Source organism: Durotheca rogersii (genome assembly GCF_024521655.1).
Source record: "Durotheca rogersii strain YMJ 92031201 chromosome Unknown GGS23scaffold_1, whole genome shotgun sequence".
Lineage (NCBI taxonomy): Eukaryota > Fungi > Ascomycota > Sordariomycetes > Xylariales > Xylariaceae > Durotheca > Durotheca rogersii.
The window spans coordinates 2,525,587-2,546,989 of NW_026251232.1; the positions used below are offsets into that span (position 1 = coordinate 2,525,587).

A 21,403-nucleotide genomic window follows, 5' to 3' on the forward strand; every position below is an offset into this window, starting at 1 on the left:
TAAGAATTCGAGTTGGGGAGAAGTGAGGTCGTACGTGTGACGGGGTACGTAGGTATGCTGTATGTATGCTGTATGAGTATGCATGTAAGTACCTATGTATGCAAGCAGGGCACACAGACTTCACCTAGCCGTCGAGCACGTAGGAAGCGACGAGGAGATGGATAGATTTGGTGGGCGGCCGCCGCGGCCACCCAGACATGGCGTCTTGGCCGAATCGACTTGCGACGAAGCGTCGCATCCATGTAGGAAGCCCACAAAACAGGTGTGATGGTGAATGACGATCCCTTGTAGCACCCAGTTGTATACTGCCCGCAGTACCCGGAGGACAGGGGATTCCTAGTACTTCGGTACATGCAAAATGGCGGTGGGGCAGGAAGGGACGGCAAGTACCTCTCACATAGATGGTACTTTGGGGATATAGGTCGAGGCGTGTATCCCCCCAGCCCTGCCGCCACACGTGTGTCCCCCCTCCACCTGCCTTTTTATGCCTCTTCCCGACCTCATTGTCTCTGTACGCGTACTCCGTACGTTGTCGCCAGCTGGATTGCAGAAGGAGAGAGCTCTGATGTCAGAGGCACTGGGCTCGCAGCTGCTGCCAAGAAAAGCCCCTGACGCTGGCCCCGCTTAAGCATTGCTTCACATCTTCAACAATTCACGGGACAGGGCCAATCTGATTGGGCCCCGATTCACGCGCGCCTAAGGTACCTAGTCGCCTTCAGCTGAGAGAGGAACCAAACAGAGGGGTTCATCATGCAAAGTACCCGATATACCCGGTGCCTACTTTCAGAACTAGACCTATTCTTCAACAAATAACAAGGGAGAAGGAGAAGAAGAAAAAGGAAAGGGACTATACCTCAAAGGATACCCAGGTAGTTGGATATTGCCATTGTTTAATCGCTCGGGCCTTCTACCGAACCGCTCAGTTCTAGACGTCGGGCTAGACGCCGGGCTACCTAGGTACCTACCTAGGTAGGTAGGAGAGGTAGGTAGGTAGGTACATACCTGTATGTACTCATATATAATCCATTGGCCGTGGCGAAAATGAGGTCATATCTCTGATCGCCATTTTGACCTACGCCGTACAGGGCAAAGAATCACTTGGTCAGCCCAGCCAAACAGACTTGGCGATCAACCGCGACGGCGTCCTACAATTACACAACGCACGTACCCACATACCTATAAACCATATAGGTACGCTATACATAACACCTCGGTATAGGCAGGTAATGTACAGGCATATATGAGTAGGTGTAATCAACAACCAGAAAATCGTTCAAGTAGTGCCCTTCGATGATCACGTAGGCATCTTTCAATATTTCAGGGTCCACTGCACGGCACAGGCCCCGCCTCCTTATAGCTTAATCTCTCTAATTTCATCGACAGCAGTGGGATTCCGGCCCCGCCTAAGGAGGCCGCCACTTCAGGTGCCAGTTCAATGGGCTGCCTAATGCATCCGAAGCGTCTACATTCAGCACCTCCCAGCCTACAAACGGGACATATCCAGGTACACTGGCGGGGTCTCGAAAAGGGAAGGGCACTATAAAGTTGGGTACATGCCTACCTACCTACCTAGCATACACGACATACACGCATACAAACGTGGGTACCTACGTACTATAGTAACACAGCACACCTGCCCCTGCTTGCCTCACCTGACATACCGTACCTACCCCCTCCTATTCGGAGCTCGGGCGGTCACCTACCTTTCTGGGTAATCCGGCAAGAAATCCAGTCCCGTAAGCAAGCCATGGCCTCCGAGGGTCACCCCGATGGAAGTCAGCATCGCCAGGCAGGATCGTGCGTATTGTTCCAGAGCCCAGATCAATCTATCGTTTTGATCGACGTTCCACGCTCCATCGAAGAGGCACAAGTGTTACCTGGGCAGGCCGTCAGGAGGCGCCTCATTTCGTCTAGCCCAATCGACACGCCATGGGAAACACCAGAGCCCCGGAAATCAGGTGCGCCGGCGCACTTGACGTCACCGTCTGCCGCAGTAGCCGAGCTGATGACTCTCGAAAGCGCCCGGGCGGCGCTCCGCCGGGCCCGCCTGAATTATCGAGGACCATGGTGCTTACCTCGCGTGATTAATGGCACAGGCAAATTGCCAGACGGCGATGATGGCGAGCCGCACCAGGAAGAATCGCGCAAGAGGAAGCGGCCTGTCTCTCCAGCCACTGACGCCGTTTCCGCCGCCGTGCCGCCTCTCATCCCAGACCAGTCTCGCTATCTACTGGGAAGCGTGCGGTCGCAGAGGGAGGCCTTCCTAGCAGATGCCCCCGCATTCGATCTCGTCGTGCTCGACCCTCCGTGGCCGAGCAGATCCGTGAAGCGGAAGCAGAACAGCTACGCGACCGCGTACGGCGTCCGGGAAGCTGGAGATCTGTTGGCGCAGATACCGGTCGCGTCGCGCCTAAAGCCAGAGGGCCTCGTGGCTGTCTGGGTTACCAATAAGACGGCCGTGGCTGATCTGCTCACGTCTCCTGGGGGCATATTCTCGCGGTGGGACGTCGAGTCCGTCGGGGAATGGGTTTGGCTGAAGATCACAAGGACCGGAGATCCCATCGTCGATTTGGAGGCGCAATGGAGGAAACCCTGGGAGCGGTTGTTGCTGGCTAGGAGAAAAAACCACCTGCCAAAAGCGCCCATCCCGACCAAAGTGATCCTAGCGGTTCCCGACGTGCACTCGAGGAAGCCGAATCTGAGGCTCTTGTTCAAGGACATATTACCGGAAAACTACAACGGACTCGAAGTATTTGCGCGAAACCTTACCGCGGGTTGGTGGAGCTGGGGAGACGAGGTTCTCCGCTTCCAACAACAGCATCACTGGGTGGAGGCTATCGGATAGTCCATAGGGTGGGCGAATAGACACGCAATTGCCGTCCCTCCTGCTTTCATAATGCATGTTATACATAGTCCTGAATTTTTTTCTCTCTCCTAGTCCTACAGTTATCTCTTACTAACGTTGCCTACTCAAGGCCTCCGGCATAGTTTCCCACCCGTCTTCCACCGCTATTTCTAGCGAGGGGCGATATTAACCCATTGCCCCTATCTCTCTTCTTGCTCATCTCTCTTCTTCCATCTTTTCTTCTCCTTCTTCCGCTTCTCCCCCCCAGGCTGCCCCTGGTCCTGGCTATCGCCTGCGTCTAGTGCCTGTCCCTTCGCGAACTTGGGGTCGAGCGGCCGGCCATTGGTCCAACTACCACTTTTCAACACCCTCGCGGCATCGGCGCGGAGGCGGGTACGGTCGATATCATCACCTTCTTCCGCGTGAAGGGGGATACGGCCGGTCTTCGTGGCATGGTCTTGCATGCGGCGGTTCTTCTCCATCTCACGGATCTGGCGCTCCATATGCGGTGTATTCCACGCGGTCACGTCCGTCGGGCGCTCCGGCCACACGAACGGCCGCGTCAGCTCCACCGTCATCGTCTTTATTGGGCGTGGGATTACGAGTCGCCGGCGCGTCGTCGATTTTCGTGGCCGCTGTAGTCGCAATTGAGATCGCACCGCCGTCACCGGTACATTGTATACGTGTAGCAAATAGTCCCGAAGATCCAGCTTGTTGAACGTCAGCGGCACCTTGAACGTCGCGAAGTGCGGCGGTTCGTTCTCCCGCGACCGTAGAAGAGCTACTACGTGGCGGGGTCTAGATTGCGAGTCGGGGGGTTAAGGATCAGCAGCCGACGGATTCCGATTCTCAGATGAATTTGTACGTACAAGAAAACTTGCTTCGTCCCTATCTTAAACGGCGGTTTCGTTACCGTCGCCGCCGCCGCCGCCGCCACTGCCGCCGCCATCGTGCTTGGATGTGTAGCGGCTGGCGTTAGGGAATATCTTAAACGTCGTCGTAGCTGTATGACAGGAGATGCGATTTATGGTCATTATCAAATTTCCTTAGTGGCGGAATAGATGGGTCCCACTACTGGGGGGGGGGGGGGGGGGGGTCCTGTTATATCGGCGGTTGGATAATTCCGACCGTCTTAATGAACCATGCCTACATTTACTTTGGTACGTACCTCTAGGTAGGTAGGTACACACCTTAGGTGCATAGGAGGTACTCAGCTGTGCCTTGCCTCCTCTCACCGTAGAAGGTATTACCTACCTAACCTCCTCCAGAAAGGTTATGTTACCTACGTTACGGCAGCTGCAGGAATTCATAGCCGATTTATGCATCAGCATTAGGTACTAGGCGGGCACGTGGATGGTCATTTAGATTCAATTGTGCTGGACCTGCTTGACGGTCCCATTTAGGTACCTAATCGACAACCTTTTCTTAAGGCTAGGTATAGCTACACTCGTTGATCTCGTGACCTCATCTAGCATTTATCATCACATCTCGCCTTGTTTAGACATCCAGACCATCAACAACCGTACCTTTGGTCCAGTTGTGCTGAATGTACCGGGCCACCTCGTTCGCGGCATCTTCGTCGACCAGGATGCTGACCAGATACAAAGCCGCATCTAGGCCAGCAGATACTCCCCCACTCGTGATCACTCGAAGACCACCTAGCCGCATCGCGGCGCGACGGGCGATCGACTCTCGCCGCTCGTTCGAGCCCTTAAACGAGACACTACCTTTTCTGTAGGCCCATTGTTAGTAGCCATATACATGTGAGAGGCCCGTAGTGGGAATGCAGATTCGTCTGTCTCAAAACCTACCGTGCAGCGGACGGGCGTCTTCCGGCGTCAGACTTGCGACGAATATAAGGGTTCTCGTCTTCGTCTCCCAGGTCGAAGCGGAGGTTGTTCACAACGTATCGGGCGTCTTCCACGACGTCGGTTCTCTCTTGCAAGTCTCGCTGCGCTGCGTTGCTGCAGAGGATCTCAAACTTGGTCATCCAGTCGGGGTGCGTTGTGGCGGATAGGCCTGCGAGGAGGCCGGCCTCGGCCAGCAAGAGGGAGCCGGTGCAGACAGACATCAGGGTTCGCTCTCGGGCCGAGTCCTTCTTCTGGAGCTCTGCGAAGGCCGTGATGATGGAGAGGGGCTCGGATTTCTCTTTGATAACCTCGTCGATATTGCCACCCACGATGACGAGCACGTCGAAGTCATCGAGACGCTCGTAGGCTTCCTTGTATGTGATCTGGGAGTGTATGATGACGCCCTGGTCCGACAAGACCTGGGGCTCAGCAGCCGCAATTGTGCTCTCGAAAGCTTTGGTTGCTACACGGGATGTCTGAATTAGCATGCGTAACAGGATAGAACGGCATGGAGAGAGGAGAAAGTAGGCATATGTCTATGGATATGAAAGCCGCACTTTCGTCGTTCTTGTCATGCAGAGCCCATCCGAGTACCTCGAGGGGGCCAGTGAGGTCGAGCAGGTTGAACTTGGGGTGGATGGCAAAGAGCACGTCGATAGGCTCATCAGCCACCGCAGACGTCTTGTGTGCCATGATTGCCGAGGCCTCGAGGGAGTGCTAGCAAGATGTGTAGTTATGTACGAAGGCGTGTGTTGGTGTCAATATGAGGGTTGGGAGACGAGAGAGGGAGGTATACGGAGCTCGGCGAGTTGGAGGGGTTAGTATTGGATCACAAGAGGGAAGAAACAGCTTCTGATTCTTTGTTGTCGAAGTGACCCTGGTTTTTGCAAGGTCGGCGTGAGTTAGGGTAGGAAAAGAGGGTTGAATTGGGGGTGGCTCGACGAATGGAGCGAGGCCCTCTACCTGTGGGCTGATTGAGAAATGGATGGAGTGATTGAGGGGCTCCTAACCTAGTCAGCTTCCATTCGATCGCTGCCTCTGCCCACCGCAGACTGTTACGTACTAAATATCCAAGGAAGGCCTACCGAGATACCTACCTACCTCCTAATTGCCCCTCCTCAAACGGCCATCCATACATCCACGCGCACATGGGTGGATGCGTTTATGCCTCCGACACACAGCAATTCCCGCCTCCTATATGACTGCCTCGCATGGAAGTAAGCCAGGCGCTGTAATACCTAGGGTAGAGGTACCTCTACTAGGCCTATAACAGGCTCCAATTACCCCACACTAGCATCTACTAGCATCTGTGTGTACATATGTAGGTATGTATCCTTCCCCTCCCCCAGATTTGAAGCTGTTGCGCAGGGGATGGCAGTGGGTCTCTCAGAGATGATCGTCGCTTTCAGGAGGAGTCACGTTCCCACTGTGTAAATTACAGTGCCATTTCGTTGCCCTCCGGGCTACCTTTGGGGATCCTAAATGCTGACGCATTGAGCAATTCTCGCCGGTAACTCGTGACGGCGTGGGGAGGCGCCATGAAAGGGAAAGTTCTCATTTTTCTAGGACCGCAAACAGGTAGGCCACCCACGCTCAATCTTCGCTCGATCCTACATCGACACCCTGGGTCCCTACCTCCTAAGCTCTATGCTATACAGATGTAGATACCTCTTAGTATACTATACACACTTACATGAGCCTTGGGTTATTAGGTAACGCAACCACAAGACGGTACCGCCTCACCCTCGTAGGAATTCAAGCTAAAGGCTGAATGAAGCACATGCAATTGGTCTGTATGTAAGACCACGTTCTCATCAAAGGTTGACGCTATCAATCCCGGATGATCGGTACACGGAGCCAAGTAGGTAACTGCACCAAGGACTACACGTAAGGTGCCTACGCTAGGTAGGTACCTACCTTACTGTATATACATGTACGTGGTACATTCAGTAACCGAGGGTCCTGAGATCCCTAGAATCATATACCCGGGAACTATTAGAAGACAAGGAAATGCCCACCTGAGGTGCCCCAATACACCCCATGCTCCTAACATTGTAATAGACAAAGCTGTGCTATTTTTTTTCTCTCTCCCCTTAGCCCAACTCGCTGCCATGTCCCCAATTTGCAATGCTATTATTCTCCCCGCCACAGCACTCTATCGCTCAGCATTACCTACGCCAGGTACCTACGTAGGTAATGCATTATGACATCGCCTGGTGAGCCACCAAGGAAGCATCGATGTGCACTCATTCCTGTGTTGATATCTATGAGGCATGTATAGAGGTATATGCAAATAGTACATAATGCGCCCCCATTGGCCACTGGGACCATCATGTACGTACCAATCGATAACAGCCCCACGGCAGGGGATGGGAAATAAAAAACCCTCCCCATTCCAGCAACTAGGAGGCAGCTATTATCTACGTCCCATCTTACTTCCCTCAATTCCCTACACCAGCATGACTATCTGACGGCGACATCCACAAGCCCAAATGCCAACTCGTATACGCATTCGGGTTATCGTAGACATGCCTCAAGATCGACGAATATAAGCCACACTTCGGTGCGACCAGTAGCCCTATTATGCCGACATCATCCTCGGCTAAAGCATCTGCTCCATGACAGCTTTCCGCTTGCGACCACCTGATAGTTCTATCGAGCTGCTCCTTTGGAGAGCCAGCGCGCCCCGATGGCTTCCGCGCCGTATGTTTTCCCTGTTGTGTTTATATCTATGATTAAGCACTTCCGGGGCTGTGTAGCCTCCACCACCACAACGCGAGCGCTTCTCCCCTTGGCAGCGAGTTCTCCGAGCTGACCCGCTACCGGTAACCGTAGGACATTCAGGGAGCTTGCGAAAGTCGTCGACAGCTTCGTACCGAAAGCCAGCGTCCCACTGCCTGAGGACCTCGTCGAGGTCATCGATGCCTACCTCTACCGCCACGAGAAATTCGACGAAGCTGTAGCCGACAAAGTTCATGAGATGTTGCTCGCGGTATTCCACCGAGATGTCGCCCAAGTGCCTTCTCGATACACCGCCTTCGTCGCCATCCTCCGTCGCTTGCGCCCCTTGATAGGTCAGCCTGCGAAAATATTTCAATGGTTCGAGCTGTTGCTACCTGCGCTTGACTACCTCAACCAGGAGAAAGACCTGGCGGTCGAAATGGAAGGTGTGCTTTTGGACGTACTAACGGCCGACGACGGCAACGACCCAAGCACACCAACCGGAGGCGCTGCCCCTCAAGTCGCGGAACGGACACTTTTGCTATGGTTCGACGAGTACGAGGCCATCGGGAAGACTATCGAGACCATCTCAGACTTCAGAGAAAAACAGTTGCGGAAGACGATACTACAGTACGGCAAGAAATGCCCAAAAGTGCGTGCCGTGCCGTGGCCCCTTTTCCTCGCAGTCTCTGCAGCCTACTTACTGGTCTTAGGATCTCCTGACCGTCATCAACCTATATGTGGAAAAGAAGGGTTATCGCGCTCGTGCCTTATCGTTTCTGGCCTTCTTCGTCCAAAGCCAGCCACCACATCTACATTTGATTCTTCAAACTCCCCTGTTTGGTAACTTGATTAACTGCCTCCAACTCGACACATCCACAACTGTCGTATCTCTAGCCTTGTCTGCCTTGACGATGATTCTACCCCATATGCCGAGCTCCATCGTTCCTCATTTGCCCGCGCTATTTAACATATATGCGCGGTTGCTCTTTTGGGAACGGGTGTTATCGTCCCAAGCCACGGCTGGAGAACGCAGATTGTCCCCGAACGCGCTTGTGTGGGAGAAGCTAGCCTACTCTCCTGTCTCTGACGAAAATACGATTCCACCTCTTGTCCATTACTTCACGATCCTATACGGCCTTTATCCCATCAACTTCATGGATTACATCCGGAAACCCCAGAGATATTTGCGGCACGCCGAGGTGCCCGATGCCGACGACATTGAGGTGCAGCCTACTGAGATACGCCACGCGTCCGAGCGCTTCCGACAATGCCACCTTATCCACGAGAACTTCTACACCCTTACCATCGATTCTGAGAAGACAGATTTCGGAAGGTGGATAAAAAGCGAGCCGGCTGAAGTGGTAGCTGGCTGCGTGGCTCTGTGTCTATCGAGCGAGGCATTGGTTAACCAGAGCCCACCGGACGTTATTCACGTGAGAGCTCTCGATAATGACGAATCCGACAAGGAAGGCCGCGAGTCCGCTCTCCTTTCTAGCTCCTTTCCCGTCGGCACGCAGGGTCTCGGAGCGTTTCAAAGGGATAACCGGTGGAACACAGCCTCTACGCAAGCCGAATCTGCCTCGAGTAGCCGGATTCAGTCGACTTTGATGCGTAAATCCTCGCAGAGTAGCCACTTGTCAAACAGGGATTCCTCCAGCCCCATGCCATCTAGAAATGGCCCCGAGAGCCCAACCCTATCTCGTCAAATTGTACAATCCGGGTCGCAGACGCAGCTCCAAGATCTGATTAATTCTAACAAGGCCATCAAGTCTGGACTGCACCAATCCTTGGCTAACGACAGCGTCCCGTCCCTTACGTTAAGCCATCGGGAATCGATTTCGGACCGTCCCGTGTCGCAGCTCCAGCCGAACCTACCGGTGCCTCCCGCTTCCTCATCCCCAGCCAGCAGTGCCGATGCTCAGTTAGCAAATCTGAAGCGCCAGATAATATTATTACACAATGACCTTACATTTGAACGGTTCATGAAGCAGCAGCACCTCACACATATGGGCGAGCTACGGAGGCGACACGTGCGAGAGGCAGCGAGCGAGGCGGAGACTCAGAACTTAATCATTCAACACCGCCACCTAAAGCAACGGCTAGATGATGCGAAGAAATCCGAAATACAGGCAAAGACGGAATCAGATAAGAGGAGTATGCTTGCTAAGAAGTGGGAGGCCGAACTCACCGCCAAGTTAAGAGTACTTCGCGAGGAGCAGAGGAAATGGAACGCAGAACGGAAATCATTACGAGAAGAGCTCAACGCAGCGAGAGACGAGGCGGAAAATTTGCGCCTGCTGGTCTGCGAGGCTGAAGTAAGGGAATTAGGGTTGAAGCAAAATATGCAGTCAGTCGAGATAAACGTCAGCGAGCTGGAGAGGCTAAGGCGGGAAGTGGAGCGGCTGGCCGAGTCCGAACGAAATTACCAGGCGAAGGATTCGGAACGTCAAGCTGCGGCGGCGAGAGAGGCCGAAGTAGAAACCCGCGTGGAGATGCTGGAGATGAAGCTGAAATCTAGCGACTACGACCTCGAGCAAATGCGCCGTTCGTATCAATCGCAGATTACCGCGCTCAATATCAAGCTACAGGATGCACTAAAAGGCTGCACAGAACGCAACGCCGAGAGTATTAAGTTACAGATGGAGGGTGCGCTTGAGGCGAGCCGAGAACAGCAAGTGGTGCTGAAGCACCGCATCGCAGAACTTACGAAAAAGAATACAGCGTTGCAAACAACCGTGCTCGAGCTTCAATCTACAGTATTCAGTTCCTCGAAGCCGGATCCGCATCCTCCCATCGATCCTGACGCCGATTTATCCTCCGAATCGGGTACTTCTCTCACGTACAGAAGTCGTCGGCGCCATGGGTTTTCGGCGGCAGATATGTTCGAGGGAACTTCGTATAATCCTACGCCGCCGCTCGAACCATACAACCTGAGCGGATCCGCGGGCAGCCAAGAGCAGGGTCAGGGTCAACGGTCACCTACGCCGGTAGGAGCCGATACACTTTCGTCAGGCAAAGGTAGCCCCACGGTAGAGCGGTATCTCGGGCGAGGTGAGCTGTTCGGATTCGCTTCGACGTCAACATACGCCAATGCTAACCTTGCTAGGAGGCGTACAAAATCTACGTAAGGATAAGAAGGATAAGAAAGAGGAGAAGGAAAAGAAAAAGTCTACAGGTCTGCGGAGTATCAGAGGATTCGTCTAGTTGTATCGAAAAAGACCCTGGGCAACTCCACGGCCATGCGAGAAACCACAGGCATCGCCAAGTTGCAATGCACAATCCCAGGGATGTAGACAATAGCTCTAAGCAGCCGCATGGCTTGCGCGGCAGGGCCGTCATTTTAGGTATCACGGAGCTGTAAACAGCACGGTGGACCAAGAACCGAGTGAAGGGTATGTCAACAGGAGTTATACCCCTTCGAACGCAGTGATGGAATACTGTCTAGACAGAGCTCACTAGAAGCAATCTCCTAGTAAGCGCAAGGGCAACGCTCTACCATTCTTCCTATCTCTGTTCTCTCCCGTCTAAGTCTGCCGAGTGAACGACCGGCCGGGCAACTGGATCCCACAGGGTCGTCGACGAGATGTGCGAGCAATAGGCTATTGCAGAGTGGACAAGGCTACTACTAGCTACATAACCTCGCCATGCCCATATACATGCATCTCATATACTCAACGTAGAATATACATAATATATCCTCGGAACGTCTGAAACCGCCGCCACAGCCCCTGCGGCCATTGGTACTAACATCGCACCGAGCCATGTTAGGTACCTAGTATTGCATACGTAAGATGTAGGTAGGTACTTACCTGTAAGGAACGGGAGGTTCCTTACCATTCCACCAGACTTCTGCGTATTGCTCGCAACTACGACGTGGATATACTGTAGAAGTTGAAGAGGCGCCGGCCTATGCACGCGGTCGACGAATTGCAATTACAGAGGCGTGGATTTGGAATTAAGCTGCTGGCAAGACTCTGGAGGGCTACGACTCGACGGCCGTCCCATACTCGCCTCGTATCCGTCGTTCATGAGTACATAAACGCCGGTGGCAGGCCGGGCCTATCCACGCCACCGCTCACTAGCAGTACGTCTCTAGGTGGGATACTAAAATAGATGACGAGCTCCGTTGCGAGTCATGGGATGCGCGTGCTGCCCAGACTATCCCGAGGTAGACCTAGGAGGTACGGCAACCTACTAGACCTAATACATGCGCATGTGTATGCCGACAACTTCCCAACATGCAATACCACCTGATGGTTCCGTGAAGCCCGGGCAGTCTGGCGGCGCATTACTTATTACATAACGTATCCATACGAGGAGGACGGCTAGTTTGGTACGTATATTAGACTTTACGCACCTAACCTACCTGGCAGGTAGGTAGTCCCCCTTTGCATTCCTAGATTCCTCTCCTGTTGCAAGGAGGTGTCTAGCATCCCATCGATAGATCGCCCTTTTACCATGCGCGCGTGCGCCATGCACATGCAGCAATCACGAGCCGGCCCTTAAGTTCTCATTCCGATGCGCACAAGGGGGGTAAACGCGCAGAAACGCTTCCGACCTCTCGGTTCGTGGGCCGGGCTGCGCCACGCTATTGTGTCCAGCCGGGCTGGTCAAGCAGGCCTGCTGGTGGTAGCGGTGGCGGTCCCGTACGCGTCTTGCGCCGACGGTTCCCTCGTTCTCATACGTGGAATTCTGCGCAGGTGCGTAAGTATGATGCACACAGGCGCTCCGGTACGTGCGCGGATGTAAGCACCCTTAACGATAAATCTAGATGCGAGAAGAGGCGGGTCCGTCCGTTCTGTCGTTCGCTATTTGGCGGCGTCTCGGCGATGGCCAAGCTGCGGGTGATCGGGACTTGGAATGCCTGCAGGGACTATATACGACAAGTGATTTCGCAGGGAGAGAGGGGGGGGGGGGTTCCATACGTTTACTCATATACCGTGTGCACACAGAGGCCTAGGCACATGTATGGGTGCGTTATCGGTTCGGCAGGCGACGCTATCGATGCTGTATACGGGGCTCGAATACGAGGATCCGGCAGGTCGTTACCAGGCGGTCGGCTTTGTTTCCGACCAGCAGGCGACGGCGTTCCCCGTAGCCGAGTTGGGCAGTTGTTGTCCGTTTGTGAAACGGAGGATTCGCCCATATATACGCGCCGCCCAGCCCATGTTGAACGATTGTCTGAAACAAACGCTGCAAATATCCAACAGGCGGCACGCCTCACATATAGCACTGTTTACGTGTACAGCCCATCGGAATCGTGCACTGCTCGCCTACCCTACTCGCCTGCCCTGCTGGTAGGCGTCGCCTCTCGGCACTGGTATGCTGGATCGGGGGATTCTGAGACTGAGCGTGGCCAACAGGAGGTACGCAACGCGTGCGTCTTCTGTGTGTATGATGTATTTATTGAAGATAGGGGTAGAAAGACGCAGAAACAAACACGCAACAAAGCAACTACGTATACGTAGGAGGTAGGCGGGCAGGTATCTACATAGCTACATACACAGTGAAGGGAGTGGCGCTCGACGCAGGGGCAAAAGGACAGGGTTACGGATCCTGATTGGGTCGATCGGCGGCTCCACCTAGACACTCCACCCCCTCGGGACCAACCAAGATGGAGCCACCCGAGAAATGCCAGGGAAAGAAGGGAATATATGTAGGTAGGTAGTACCTAGGTAGGTACCTAGATACCTCCTCGCAAATATCTGTGTACCTATGTAGGTACCCGATGCAGGTGTGGGTACCCAAGGCGGAAGGTAGGTTAGGTACCTGTTGAGGCGATGACATTGGTTGTGCATCACATCACCTACCAGGAACCTGTCAACGACAAGTGCCTGATCAGGTCCTAAACATCCCACAGCTAACCGGCCTCCAGCTTACGTGTAGGCATTGGTGTAAAGATGCGCGTGTATTCGGTACTCAAGCTTACGACGACACCTCGACGGCTGGAGAGGTAGAGAGATACCTACGTGGTGATCCAGGCGCTATGGATCGAGTTGAGACACTTGAACGCCAAACAATAATAGCAATGATGACGATAATAATAACAACAGCAGCAATTATGTACTCCCTACGTAGGTAGCACTGCCTGCCTACCTATATGGCATTGTGCCGTACATCGGCAGACTATCAGGTACCTACCAGGGCGTGTGCTATTTTTGTGTTGACTGGTAGTGTTGTCATACCCTCTGCCCTGCTTTTTTCTTATTAGTCCTTTTCGCCTCTTCCGCTCATATTTCACCTTCCGCTGTCCTTCTCCCTCTCTTTCCTCTACACAATCTCGTAACCATAGGAAAGACTACCCACCAGTCACTCATGAATCACTCTCGTTGATACCAATTTCTGCATACACAGAGCCTTTGGTCTTCTGCTTCTTTCCCTCGTTCTCCGGGCCGAGTCCAACACCAGCAAGCCGCACTCGTTCGCTGTCACTGATTCTGTCTGCCAGACCAGGCGTGCCTTGGGTCTGCAATAATACTTCCCTCTAATACCCCCTCGACGACCTCACCATCCAAAGGGAAAAAGTAAGAATTAGCAATACCAGACTTGCTTTGTACCATATTTATTGGTGGGCAAAGCATCCGCATCAACCTCGCGTCCTAGGTCTACTCTAGAAACCTACACCTTTTACCTAATAGACGCCCCCTAATACCGCTATCACCATGCGCTCCTTCGCATCTCTCCTCACCCTGGCCTCCACGGCCGCCGCCATCAAGGGCTTCAACTACGGTGCCACATTCACCACCGGTGCCGTCAAGCAGCAGGCCGATTTCGAGGCTGAGTTCACCGCTGCTCAGACCCTCGAGGGGACTTCCGGCTGGACTAGTGCCCGCCTCTATACTACGGTGGTAAGTACACGTTTAACCGAAGGAAGGAAGATTCCATCGTCCCAGTTCGTAGTAGACCGCGTCTGCTAACCCGCGTGCGCGTCGTAGCAAGGCGGAACCGCCAGCGACCCCATCTCGGCCATCCCGGCGGCCATCAAGACCAAGACCACTCTGCTCCTCGGTCTGTGGGCGTCCGCGGGCGACGAGTCGTTCGCCAACGAGATCAAGGCCCTCCGGGCCGCCATCGACCAGTACGGCGACGCCTTCACCAGCCTCGTCGATGGCATCTCCGTCGGCAGCGAGGACCTGTACCGGAACTCGCCCACCGGCATTGCGGCCGGTTCCTACGTCGGCGCCGAGCCGTCCACGCTCGCCCGCTACATCCGAGACACCAGGGAAGCCATCAAGGGCACCGCTCTCGAGAATAGCCCCATCGGCCACGTCGACACGTGGACGGCGTGGGTCAACGGGACGAACCAGGCGGTGATCGACGCGTCCGACTGGCTCGGCATGGACGCCTACCCCTACTTCCAGGACACCGTGCCCAACGACGTGTCGCAGTCGAACCAGCTGTTCCAGGAGGCCCTCGCCAGCACGCAGGCCGCCGGCGGCTCGAAGCCCGTGTGGATCACGGAGACGGGCCACCCGGTCAGCGGCAAGACGGTCGGCCAGTCGATCGCGTCGGCCGACAACGCCGAGACCTTCTGGAAGGACGTCGTGTGCCCTCTCGTCGCGAGCGGCGCCCACCTCTGGTACTATACCCTCCAGGACGCCGCGCCCGACACCCCGGACCCGAGCTTCGGCATCGTCGGCAACAAGCTCTCCAACAAGCCGCTGTTCGACCTGAGCTGCAGCAACAGCACCAGCGGCGGGTCCTCCTCCTCATCCTCGGCTCCTTCCTCATCCGCTACCAAGCCTCCTAGCTCCTCGACCGCCTCGGGCGCCGGCGCTTCCGCCACCCAGTCCGCCACCCAGCCCGCCGGAAACACGGGAGGCGGCGAGGGATCCTCTACCCCTACGTCGGCCGTTCCCAACCCTGGCTCGACCGGAACCATCCCCGGCTCCGGCTCTGACTCCGGTTCTGGCTCCGGCTCCGGCTCTGGTGCGGGCACTAACGGAACCTTCACCGCGCCGCCAGCCGCCACGTCAACCGTCCCCGTGACGGGCACCGGGGCCACCGGCATGCAGTCGGGTGCCTTTGTCGCCGCCTTCACCGCCATCATGGCCGCCATCTTCGCCCTGTAAACGTGCTAGGCGAGGAACTCGCAGAGGAAAAGGGGGCTGTTCGCGACGGGCGGACTCGGGTACATCATGACGGTCGGCGTTGTTTTTTTTTTTCGCGCATCTTTTTCACGAGAAAATCGGATCTGTCCCCCCCCAGGTCGGGCCGGCTTTGACCTAGGTATACTCCGGTTCTCTCTGTCCTCCTCTTCGCTCTCTTGTGTTCGCGTCGCGAAGAATGGGGCGGAAACTGGTGGGCTGCGGCAGACATAGACGGCAAGCCGGCGAGGCAGGCTTGTCCTTTCGTCATCACGACACGGTGCATACATACATACAGGTGGATATGGTTTGGGCCTAGGTCGAAAACGGCCGGGCGTAACTATTCTGGGGATAAAGCCGGCGCACACGCGTGCGCATTGTAATGTTCTGCTGCTCTGTTTCGCTCTGTAGAAGGGCTGCGCTGGCCTGCTTTTTTTACGAAGAATTCACGGTATATATTTGTGGCAAATTCTGTTCTCCTTAATTCTGTGTGACTGTAGCGGCAGGTTGGGGGGGGGAGGGGGGTGCGCTGCCGCGCAGTTGGCTGGTAGCTCGCTTAACCGGCGACTTGCTGACTTCAGTAGCAAGTCGCTGATAGACCATCTGTGCATTTTCATAGGCCTCAACGGACACTACGGATTCCCGCCTCCCTAACCACAAGTAGATACAAGATGTAGCGAAGGGAAAGAGGAGGAAACACGGCACTTCACGGACCTGCGACGAAGGGATATCGTTGTATTCGAAACTAAGGCCCCCTCGGCCCCTCCTTTTCTTTTTTCCCCTAAATCCCCCACCTGTAGCCCACAAACGCCGAACTATCCGCACATTGTCCGCACCCGCCATTTTCCTCATCATGGTGCTCCCCCCCCCCTGATATCATGAAATCATCTAGACTGAAACACTGAGCCTAGCTTCATAGCGCGTACCTGGATGTCTCGTAAGGTTGTCCATTAGGCCCCTCGTCTTCCTCGCCCTGGGTTACCTCTGTGACGGTTACTATGCCATGGACCGGCTTCAACCTCCCAGTTTCCTCCGAGACATCCTCCTTCCGGTCACATTTGACCGAGAAGCATTGAAAGGCGCCGACTATGGCAACGAGGGTACTACCATACCATGCGAGACCGGTGCAATCAATTTGCGACCCGATAGTGTACAGGTATCCGGCGACAGGCGGAGCTACCATGCGGCAGGCTGCGCCGGCGCTGGCTGCAAACCCGTTTACCTTTCCCAGGACTGACGGGCAAGGGGTGGCTTCCTTGATGAGGATGAGAAGAAGAGGGTACAGGATGATGGAGAAGACGTTCCGAACCGCTAGGCAGAAGTAGATCCCGACATACAGCAGAGAGTCCGGCAAGTGGACTAGAGTGGGGACGATGGCATAGACAACCGGGTGCAAGATAGTAGCGAGGATGAACAATCTAAAAACACCAATGATTTCAGCGGCCAGGGGGAACACTACAACCTGGACGAAAAGCGCAATTGCCCCGTTTATAGCCATGATAAAGCCCACGGACTGCACGGATAAGCCTAGGCCGCCGGGTGAGTATAGGGGGTTGAAATGCGAGAGAATTCCCCCTCCTGGAGCGTACTCGATGGGGACCCTCTCGTCTTCGAAGAAGATGGGCAGAAGATGGTCGTAAGTCATCGAATGGTAGGTGAAAATCGAGAGGGCAATGACGAGAGCCATAATGCGCCTGGTAAAGATGTTGAAGCACTTCCCCCCTTTCGGTTCCTTGGGGCGAACTGGATCATGAATGAACTCGACGCTGTTTCTACCCCTGAACGTCCCGTATGTTTCCGAACGTAGATCGACAGCGGGCTGCTTAATCGCATCTGAGGTTTCCATGAGAGGGGTTTCGTCGGAGACGTAAGTGTCATCGGGGAGCATGACGCGTGGCGCCATGTCGGGATGTGTCTCCTCAAGCAGGAAGTATCCTAGGCAGATGCTGACTAGTAGAAGGGCGGCGCAACAAAGGTTGGGGAGGAGATAAGGAAAGTCAGCGAATAGGCTACCCTTCGGAAAGGTACCGGGATAGGATTCATGAGGATCTGCGAGTATGCCTCCAATCGCCGGCCCGATGATTGTCCCTATGGACCAGACAAAAGGCATCACAGAATAGGCGCGAGCTGCGACATTAGCATTGTGTTGTGAATGTATCGAGAAGCGGCTGCTGGGGGCCTTTCGATTTGGACTTACGCTCATGCTCTGGCTTGGTAACCAATTCCCCAACCATGGTCTGGATAACGCCGATGTTGCCATTTAGCAACCCACCGAGCGCCCGTCCGCACAGAGCGGCCCAGATATTGGTAGAAAACCCAACTACTACCATACTGAACATCGTGCCGACACATCCTAGCAAGAGGACGGGTTTCCGACCAATTCTGTCGGATAATCCGCCCCAATACATGCCCATCAGCGCTTCGGCAAGGGCGAAGGAGGAGATCTAGAGCACCCGGGAGTTAATAAACCCGTGACAGATAGCGCGTTCTCTCCCGCGTCTATACGTACGAGGAGGCCGGCGTACAACGAGGCATCTTGCTCGTTGCCGATCTTGAATCTCTTCACGAGGGCCCAGGCGTAGGGGAAGATGGAGGTAAGAGCGATGGGCTCAGCTAGGCGGACGATGGCTGCGGCCGGAGGTCAATAATGAGCCGTCACAAGTTGTACTCTGGCGAGGAGGGGAGCCCACCTAGTATGAAGAGTTGAACGGTGGGGAAGTCATCCGGATTTCGGGTTGATCTCTGCTTTGTTAGGACCATTGCTTCGCAACTTGGTATTGTTCTTACGACTAGCAGACGCAGCACTTGGCACTTGACCTGAGGCTTGCGGGGCACTGAAGTAGAAGAGCAAGCAACTCGCGTGTTGCGGCGGCAGGTGGTGCCTTTTCTCTCCCTTTCATCCGGTCGGACAGCCAAGTGCGTTATCCGCGGAGAGCTGCCTTCGCAAGCTCGCTTCTTCTTTTTCTTCTTCTCCGGCTTGATATCTTGCTTCTCTTCTTTCTCTATCTACGTCACTGAACGTATATCAAGCTGTCACGCCGAGGGGTGGTATCGTGCTGCGGAGCACAAAAGACAAACGTAGGAGCAGAGCCGGAGTTCGGTCTCTGAGCAGGTCTAGAAGCAGGATTATGTGGTAGGTATTATATAGGTATATTAAAACGAGCAGCGCAGAGTCGGATGGCGGTTATTGGCATGAGCAGGTGTGCCGGCGAGCAGACAGGGTAGCATTCGAAGGGTTGGCGGGTTCGTAAGATTGGTAGTAGGGTGGGAACGAGCAGGAGGATGGGAGGAGGAGGAATCAGAGAAATGTACGATGAATCGGACGTGTCAAGAAGAAATGTGGAGAGGACAGTGTGGATCTGCGTTACTGCCATGATAGTCGACCTCGATAAGTCATTATTTGTATTCAACGCATCGCCTCCGTTGTTATCTAATAGCGCGTGCGCGCAGGGCTAGGTTGGCAATAGTTTCTTTCTTTCTTTCTTGCAGCCTTCATGCTAAGCTTCCTACCTTGCCTAGGTGCCATACCTAACCTAACCTACCTAGGTTACCTCTTTGCATCTACCTATAGGTTCCTACCTATAGTATACCTGGGAGTAAAAGGTAGATACCTGCATTTTTGGGCCAACAATGAGGGAGGTAGGTAGGTAGGTAGGTAGGCAGACAGTATTATCGCTATTGTTGTTGATATTTAATGATTACCCACTGGACGTCTGCGTGCATCATGGGTACTACGTCAGCAGGCAAGGCATCGGAGATGGCGAGGGCGAGAGAGAAAAGAGCGTAGGTGAGTTCTTCGTATTTCCATCCACAACTTCGCAACTGTAACTGCGGACACAGACGGGTGATTGAAGACCCACCGACCCGGTCAGGTACCACTCCAACAGCTGGCCGTTGCTGATCTTTACAACGACGACGACGACAACGACAACGACAACAACACACTATGCTTGTCCCCGTCTGAGCGCAAACACCCACACAGACATCTCCGTACACGCGCACCCCCCCGCCCGCTGGAAGTCCGCAGTCGGGCAAGAAGAGGTTCAACGTTGATTCACCCGAAGGACGACCGAGATGAGGGATGGCGCCTGGGCGATAGCCCCGGATGCGGCGCCCGGAGGGAAGACGAAAAAGAAAAAGGCAGAATCGAACCGAATTTGGCGTCGTCCACTCCGCCCGTCTGGCGGTCTAGATACGTGTAGACGGCTGTCCTGGGCGTGGCAAATGGTGCACGCTGCCGACGAGACTCCATTGGGCGCCTCCCCGTTTCCACGGCATTGCAGCCGCCAATGCACGCACGCACGCATGGCACAGCCGTTGCCTCCATGGTTCTCGCGGCACGATGCGGATACGTTACGTGGGCGGGTAGGATACAGAGGTCCTACGGCGTCACATCGAAAACGGAACGATCTCGATGCGAGCACTGCAGGGTAATCGACAGACAGACATATATGTGCGTAGAGAGAGACGATATCAACAGCTAGACAGCCAGATAGGCGACCCCCAGGCAGGGCAGGATTTGGTGATCTGCGGCGCACCGAGACTGGCCAATCGTGTAATACAGATTCGGGCGGCAGTGCGGGGCCCAGGTGTTGGCGGCTGCGTTTTCACATGGTTCCTCGTAGGCTGCCGTCGGCTGCGGTATCGCTCTACAGAAGGGACGTATCAACTTGCGCACAATCTCGTGGCGCTGCCGAATCGAGAGATCTTCCAGACGCTAAGGGAGGGGCACCAGGCGCTAGTCACCTTTCTTGTTGACCAGGCACTAGTCAACTTGGTACTTGGTGGGTCAACTCGGCCCACTCTTCGCTTCCTAACTACCTACCTAGTCACCTAGGTAGTTGCTGGGAAATTCCGCCTCCTCCGTTCTTCCCAACTCGTCCTCTCTACCCCCTACTCCTACCGACTTCGCTACCTACACAAGTCCTGCCGATAGCCGCCTGCCTGAGCAAGCCGAAAAGCAAGGAGGCAAAGAAGGAGTGCGAGATACCCCCCCACGAGCCCGAGATGGCCCATTTCCCTCTGGTGTTCTGCTCCTCTTCTCCCGTTTCTCTCCTCTCTTTAGAATCATCGTCTCGACCTAGCCTGTCAAGAACGAAGGCTGGCGGACGGCGCGATAGCTGCGGAGCGTAGGTATACATGCTTACATGCATCGCCCTTTTCTGCTTACTTGGAGATGGATTCGACAGACATGTGGAGAAGTGGCTTGTCCCTCTTCTTCTTCATCTCGTTCTCCGCCAGGGCCTTCTCCGTCGACTTTGAATGCATGACACATACAAATCCCTCTCTGCGCCTCGTCCGGTCAGGTTGGCCGGGTCAAAACCAGGCGATCTCAAAAATGGCCAGACTCAACTAGCGCAGACCGCGTTATCAACTGTCAACTTCGGCGCCCATTCCGGTAGTCCCGACACCGGAAATTCGCGGATTTGTCGCCCTACCAGCCCGCCATCCTCTCTCGATCATCACGCAAATTTTCAACCGCCGCTAGGCTTCACCATGCCCGCATTCTCGTCTAGTTTAATTCATGTCGTGCGCAAGGACCCATACTCTTGTCGTTCTTGGCCTTCGTCTAAGTGCCCCCTCCCCCCTCCCCCCTCCCCCCTCCCCCCTACCAGCCGTACTAGCTGTACTACTCTAGCTCCTCCTTGTCGTCTCGCTCCCCCCACTATCGCGCGCATCGCATATCATATAATATGTGCGAGCACAAGCACAGAGCACCAGCACAGGGCAAGGTCTCTCTCATCCTTCCTAGGTCGCATCATGCAATGCCAGGTAGTCCCCGCCGTTATAGCATGTCGCATGGGTTTCGCGCATGCGGCTAGTGGCCGCCCCGGGGTGCCCTCGCACCTAGCACTTCTACTACGTTGCCGCCCTACCTCACTGCCGCACACTACCGC

The 21,403-nt window shown here is 54.8% G+C and overlaps 7 protein-coding genes across 7 annotated transcripts; 4 read left to right on the plus strand and 3 right to left on the minus strand.

The window, feature by feature from the left end:
• The first annotated feature begins 1,244 nt into the window (after positions 1–1,244).
• GGS23DRAFT_34200 (MT-A70-domain-containing protein) lies at positions 1,245–3,177 on the plus strand. The gene has a single exon (XM_051513053.1). It carries the CDS (start codon positions 1,748–1,750, stop codon positions 2,843–2,845), a length of 1,098 nt encoding a protein of 365 aa, XP_051377220.1. The 5' UTR covers positions 1,245–1,747; the 3' UTR covers positions 2,846–3,177.
• Positions 2,946–4,066, minus strand: GGS23DRAFT_34196 (uncharacterized protein). Its single transcript, XM_051513051.1, has 3 exons — positions 4,014–4,066; positions 3,715–3,848; positions 2,946–3,643 (listed from the first exon to the last, which is right to left on the minus strand). The coding sequence occupies exons 1-3, from the start codon at positions 4,044–4,046 to the stop codon at positions 3,046–3,048; spliced, it is 765 nt and encodes a 254-aa protein (XP_051377221.1). The 5' UTR covers positions 4,047–4,066; the 3' UTR covers positions 2,946–3,045.
• Positions 4,067–4,195: 129 nt separating this feature from the next.
• GGS23DRAFT_545922 (class I glutamine amidotransferase-like protein) lies at positions 4,196–5,843 on the minus strand. The gene is made up of 4 exons (XM_051515006.1): positions 5,759–5,843; positions 5,253–5,700; positions 4,657–5,158; positions 4,196–4,577 (listed from the first exon to the last, which is right to left on the minus strand). Exons 2-4 carry the CDS (start codon positions 5,386–5,388, stop codon positions 4,343–4,345), a joined length of 873 nt encoding a protein of 290 aa, XP_051377222.1. The 5' UTR covers positions 5,389–5,700; positions 5,759–5,843; the 3' UTR covers positions 4,196–4,342.
• A 1,394-nt stretch (positions 5,844–7,237) lies between these two features.
• On the plus strand, positions 7,238–10,796 carry GGS23DRAFT_34250 (Hamartin protein-domain-containing protein). Its single transcript, XM_051513060.1, has 3 exons — positions 7,238–7,398; positions 7,531–8,068; positions 8,130–10,796. The coding sequence occupies exons 1-3, from the start codon at positions 7,385–7,387 to the stop codon at positions 10,545–10,547; spliced, it is 2,970 nt and encodes a 989-aa protein (XP_051377223.1). The 5' UTR covers positions 7,238–7,384; the 3' UTR covers positions 10,548–10,796.
• Positions 10,797–11,647: 851 nt separating this feature from the next.
• Positions 11,648–13,057, plus strand: GGS23DRAFT_545929 (uncharacterized protein). The gene has a single exon (XM_051515007.1). The coding sequence runs from the start codon at positions 12,249–12,251 to the stop codon at positions 12,885–12,887; it is 639 nt and encodes a 212-aa protein (XP_051377224.1). The 5' UTR covers positions 11,648–12,248; the 3' UTR covers positions 12,888–13,057.
• Positions 13,058–13,949: 892 nt separating this feature from the next.
• Positions 13,950–15,722, plus strand: GGS23DRAFT_34329 (glycoside hydrolase family 17 protein). The gene is made up of 2 exons (XM_051513068.1): positions 13,950–14,267; positions 14,355–15,722. Exons 1-2 carry the CDS (start codon positions 14,082–14,084, stop codon positions 15,489–15,491), a joined length of 1,323 nt encoding a protein of 440 aa, XP_051377225.1. The 5' UTR covers positions 13,950–14,081; the 3' UTR covers positions 15,492–15,722.
• Positions 15,723–16,015: 293 nt separating this feature from the next.
• Positions 16,016–18,819, minus strand: GGS23DRAFT_545935 (MFS general substrate transporter). The gene is made up of 4 exons (XM_051515008.1): positions 18,197–18,819; positions 18,016–18,134; positions 17,704–17,950; positions 16,016–17,633 (listed from the first exon to the last, which is right to left on the minus strand). Exons 1-4 carry the CDS (start codon positions 18,264–18,266, stop codon positions 16,420–16,422), a joined length of 1,650 nt encoding a protein of 549 aa, XP_051377226.1. The 5' UTR covers positions 18,267–18,819; the 3' UTR covers positions 16,016–16,419.
• Positions 18,820–21,403: the final 2,584 nt, after the last annotated feature.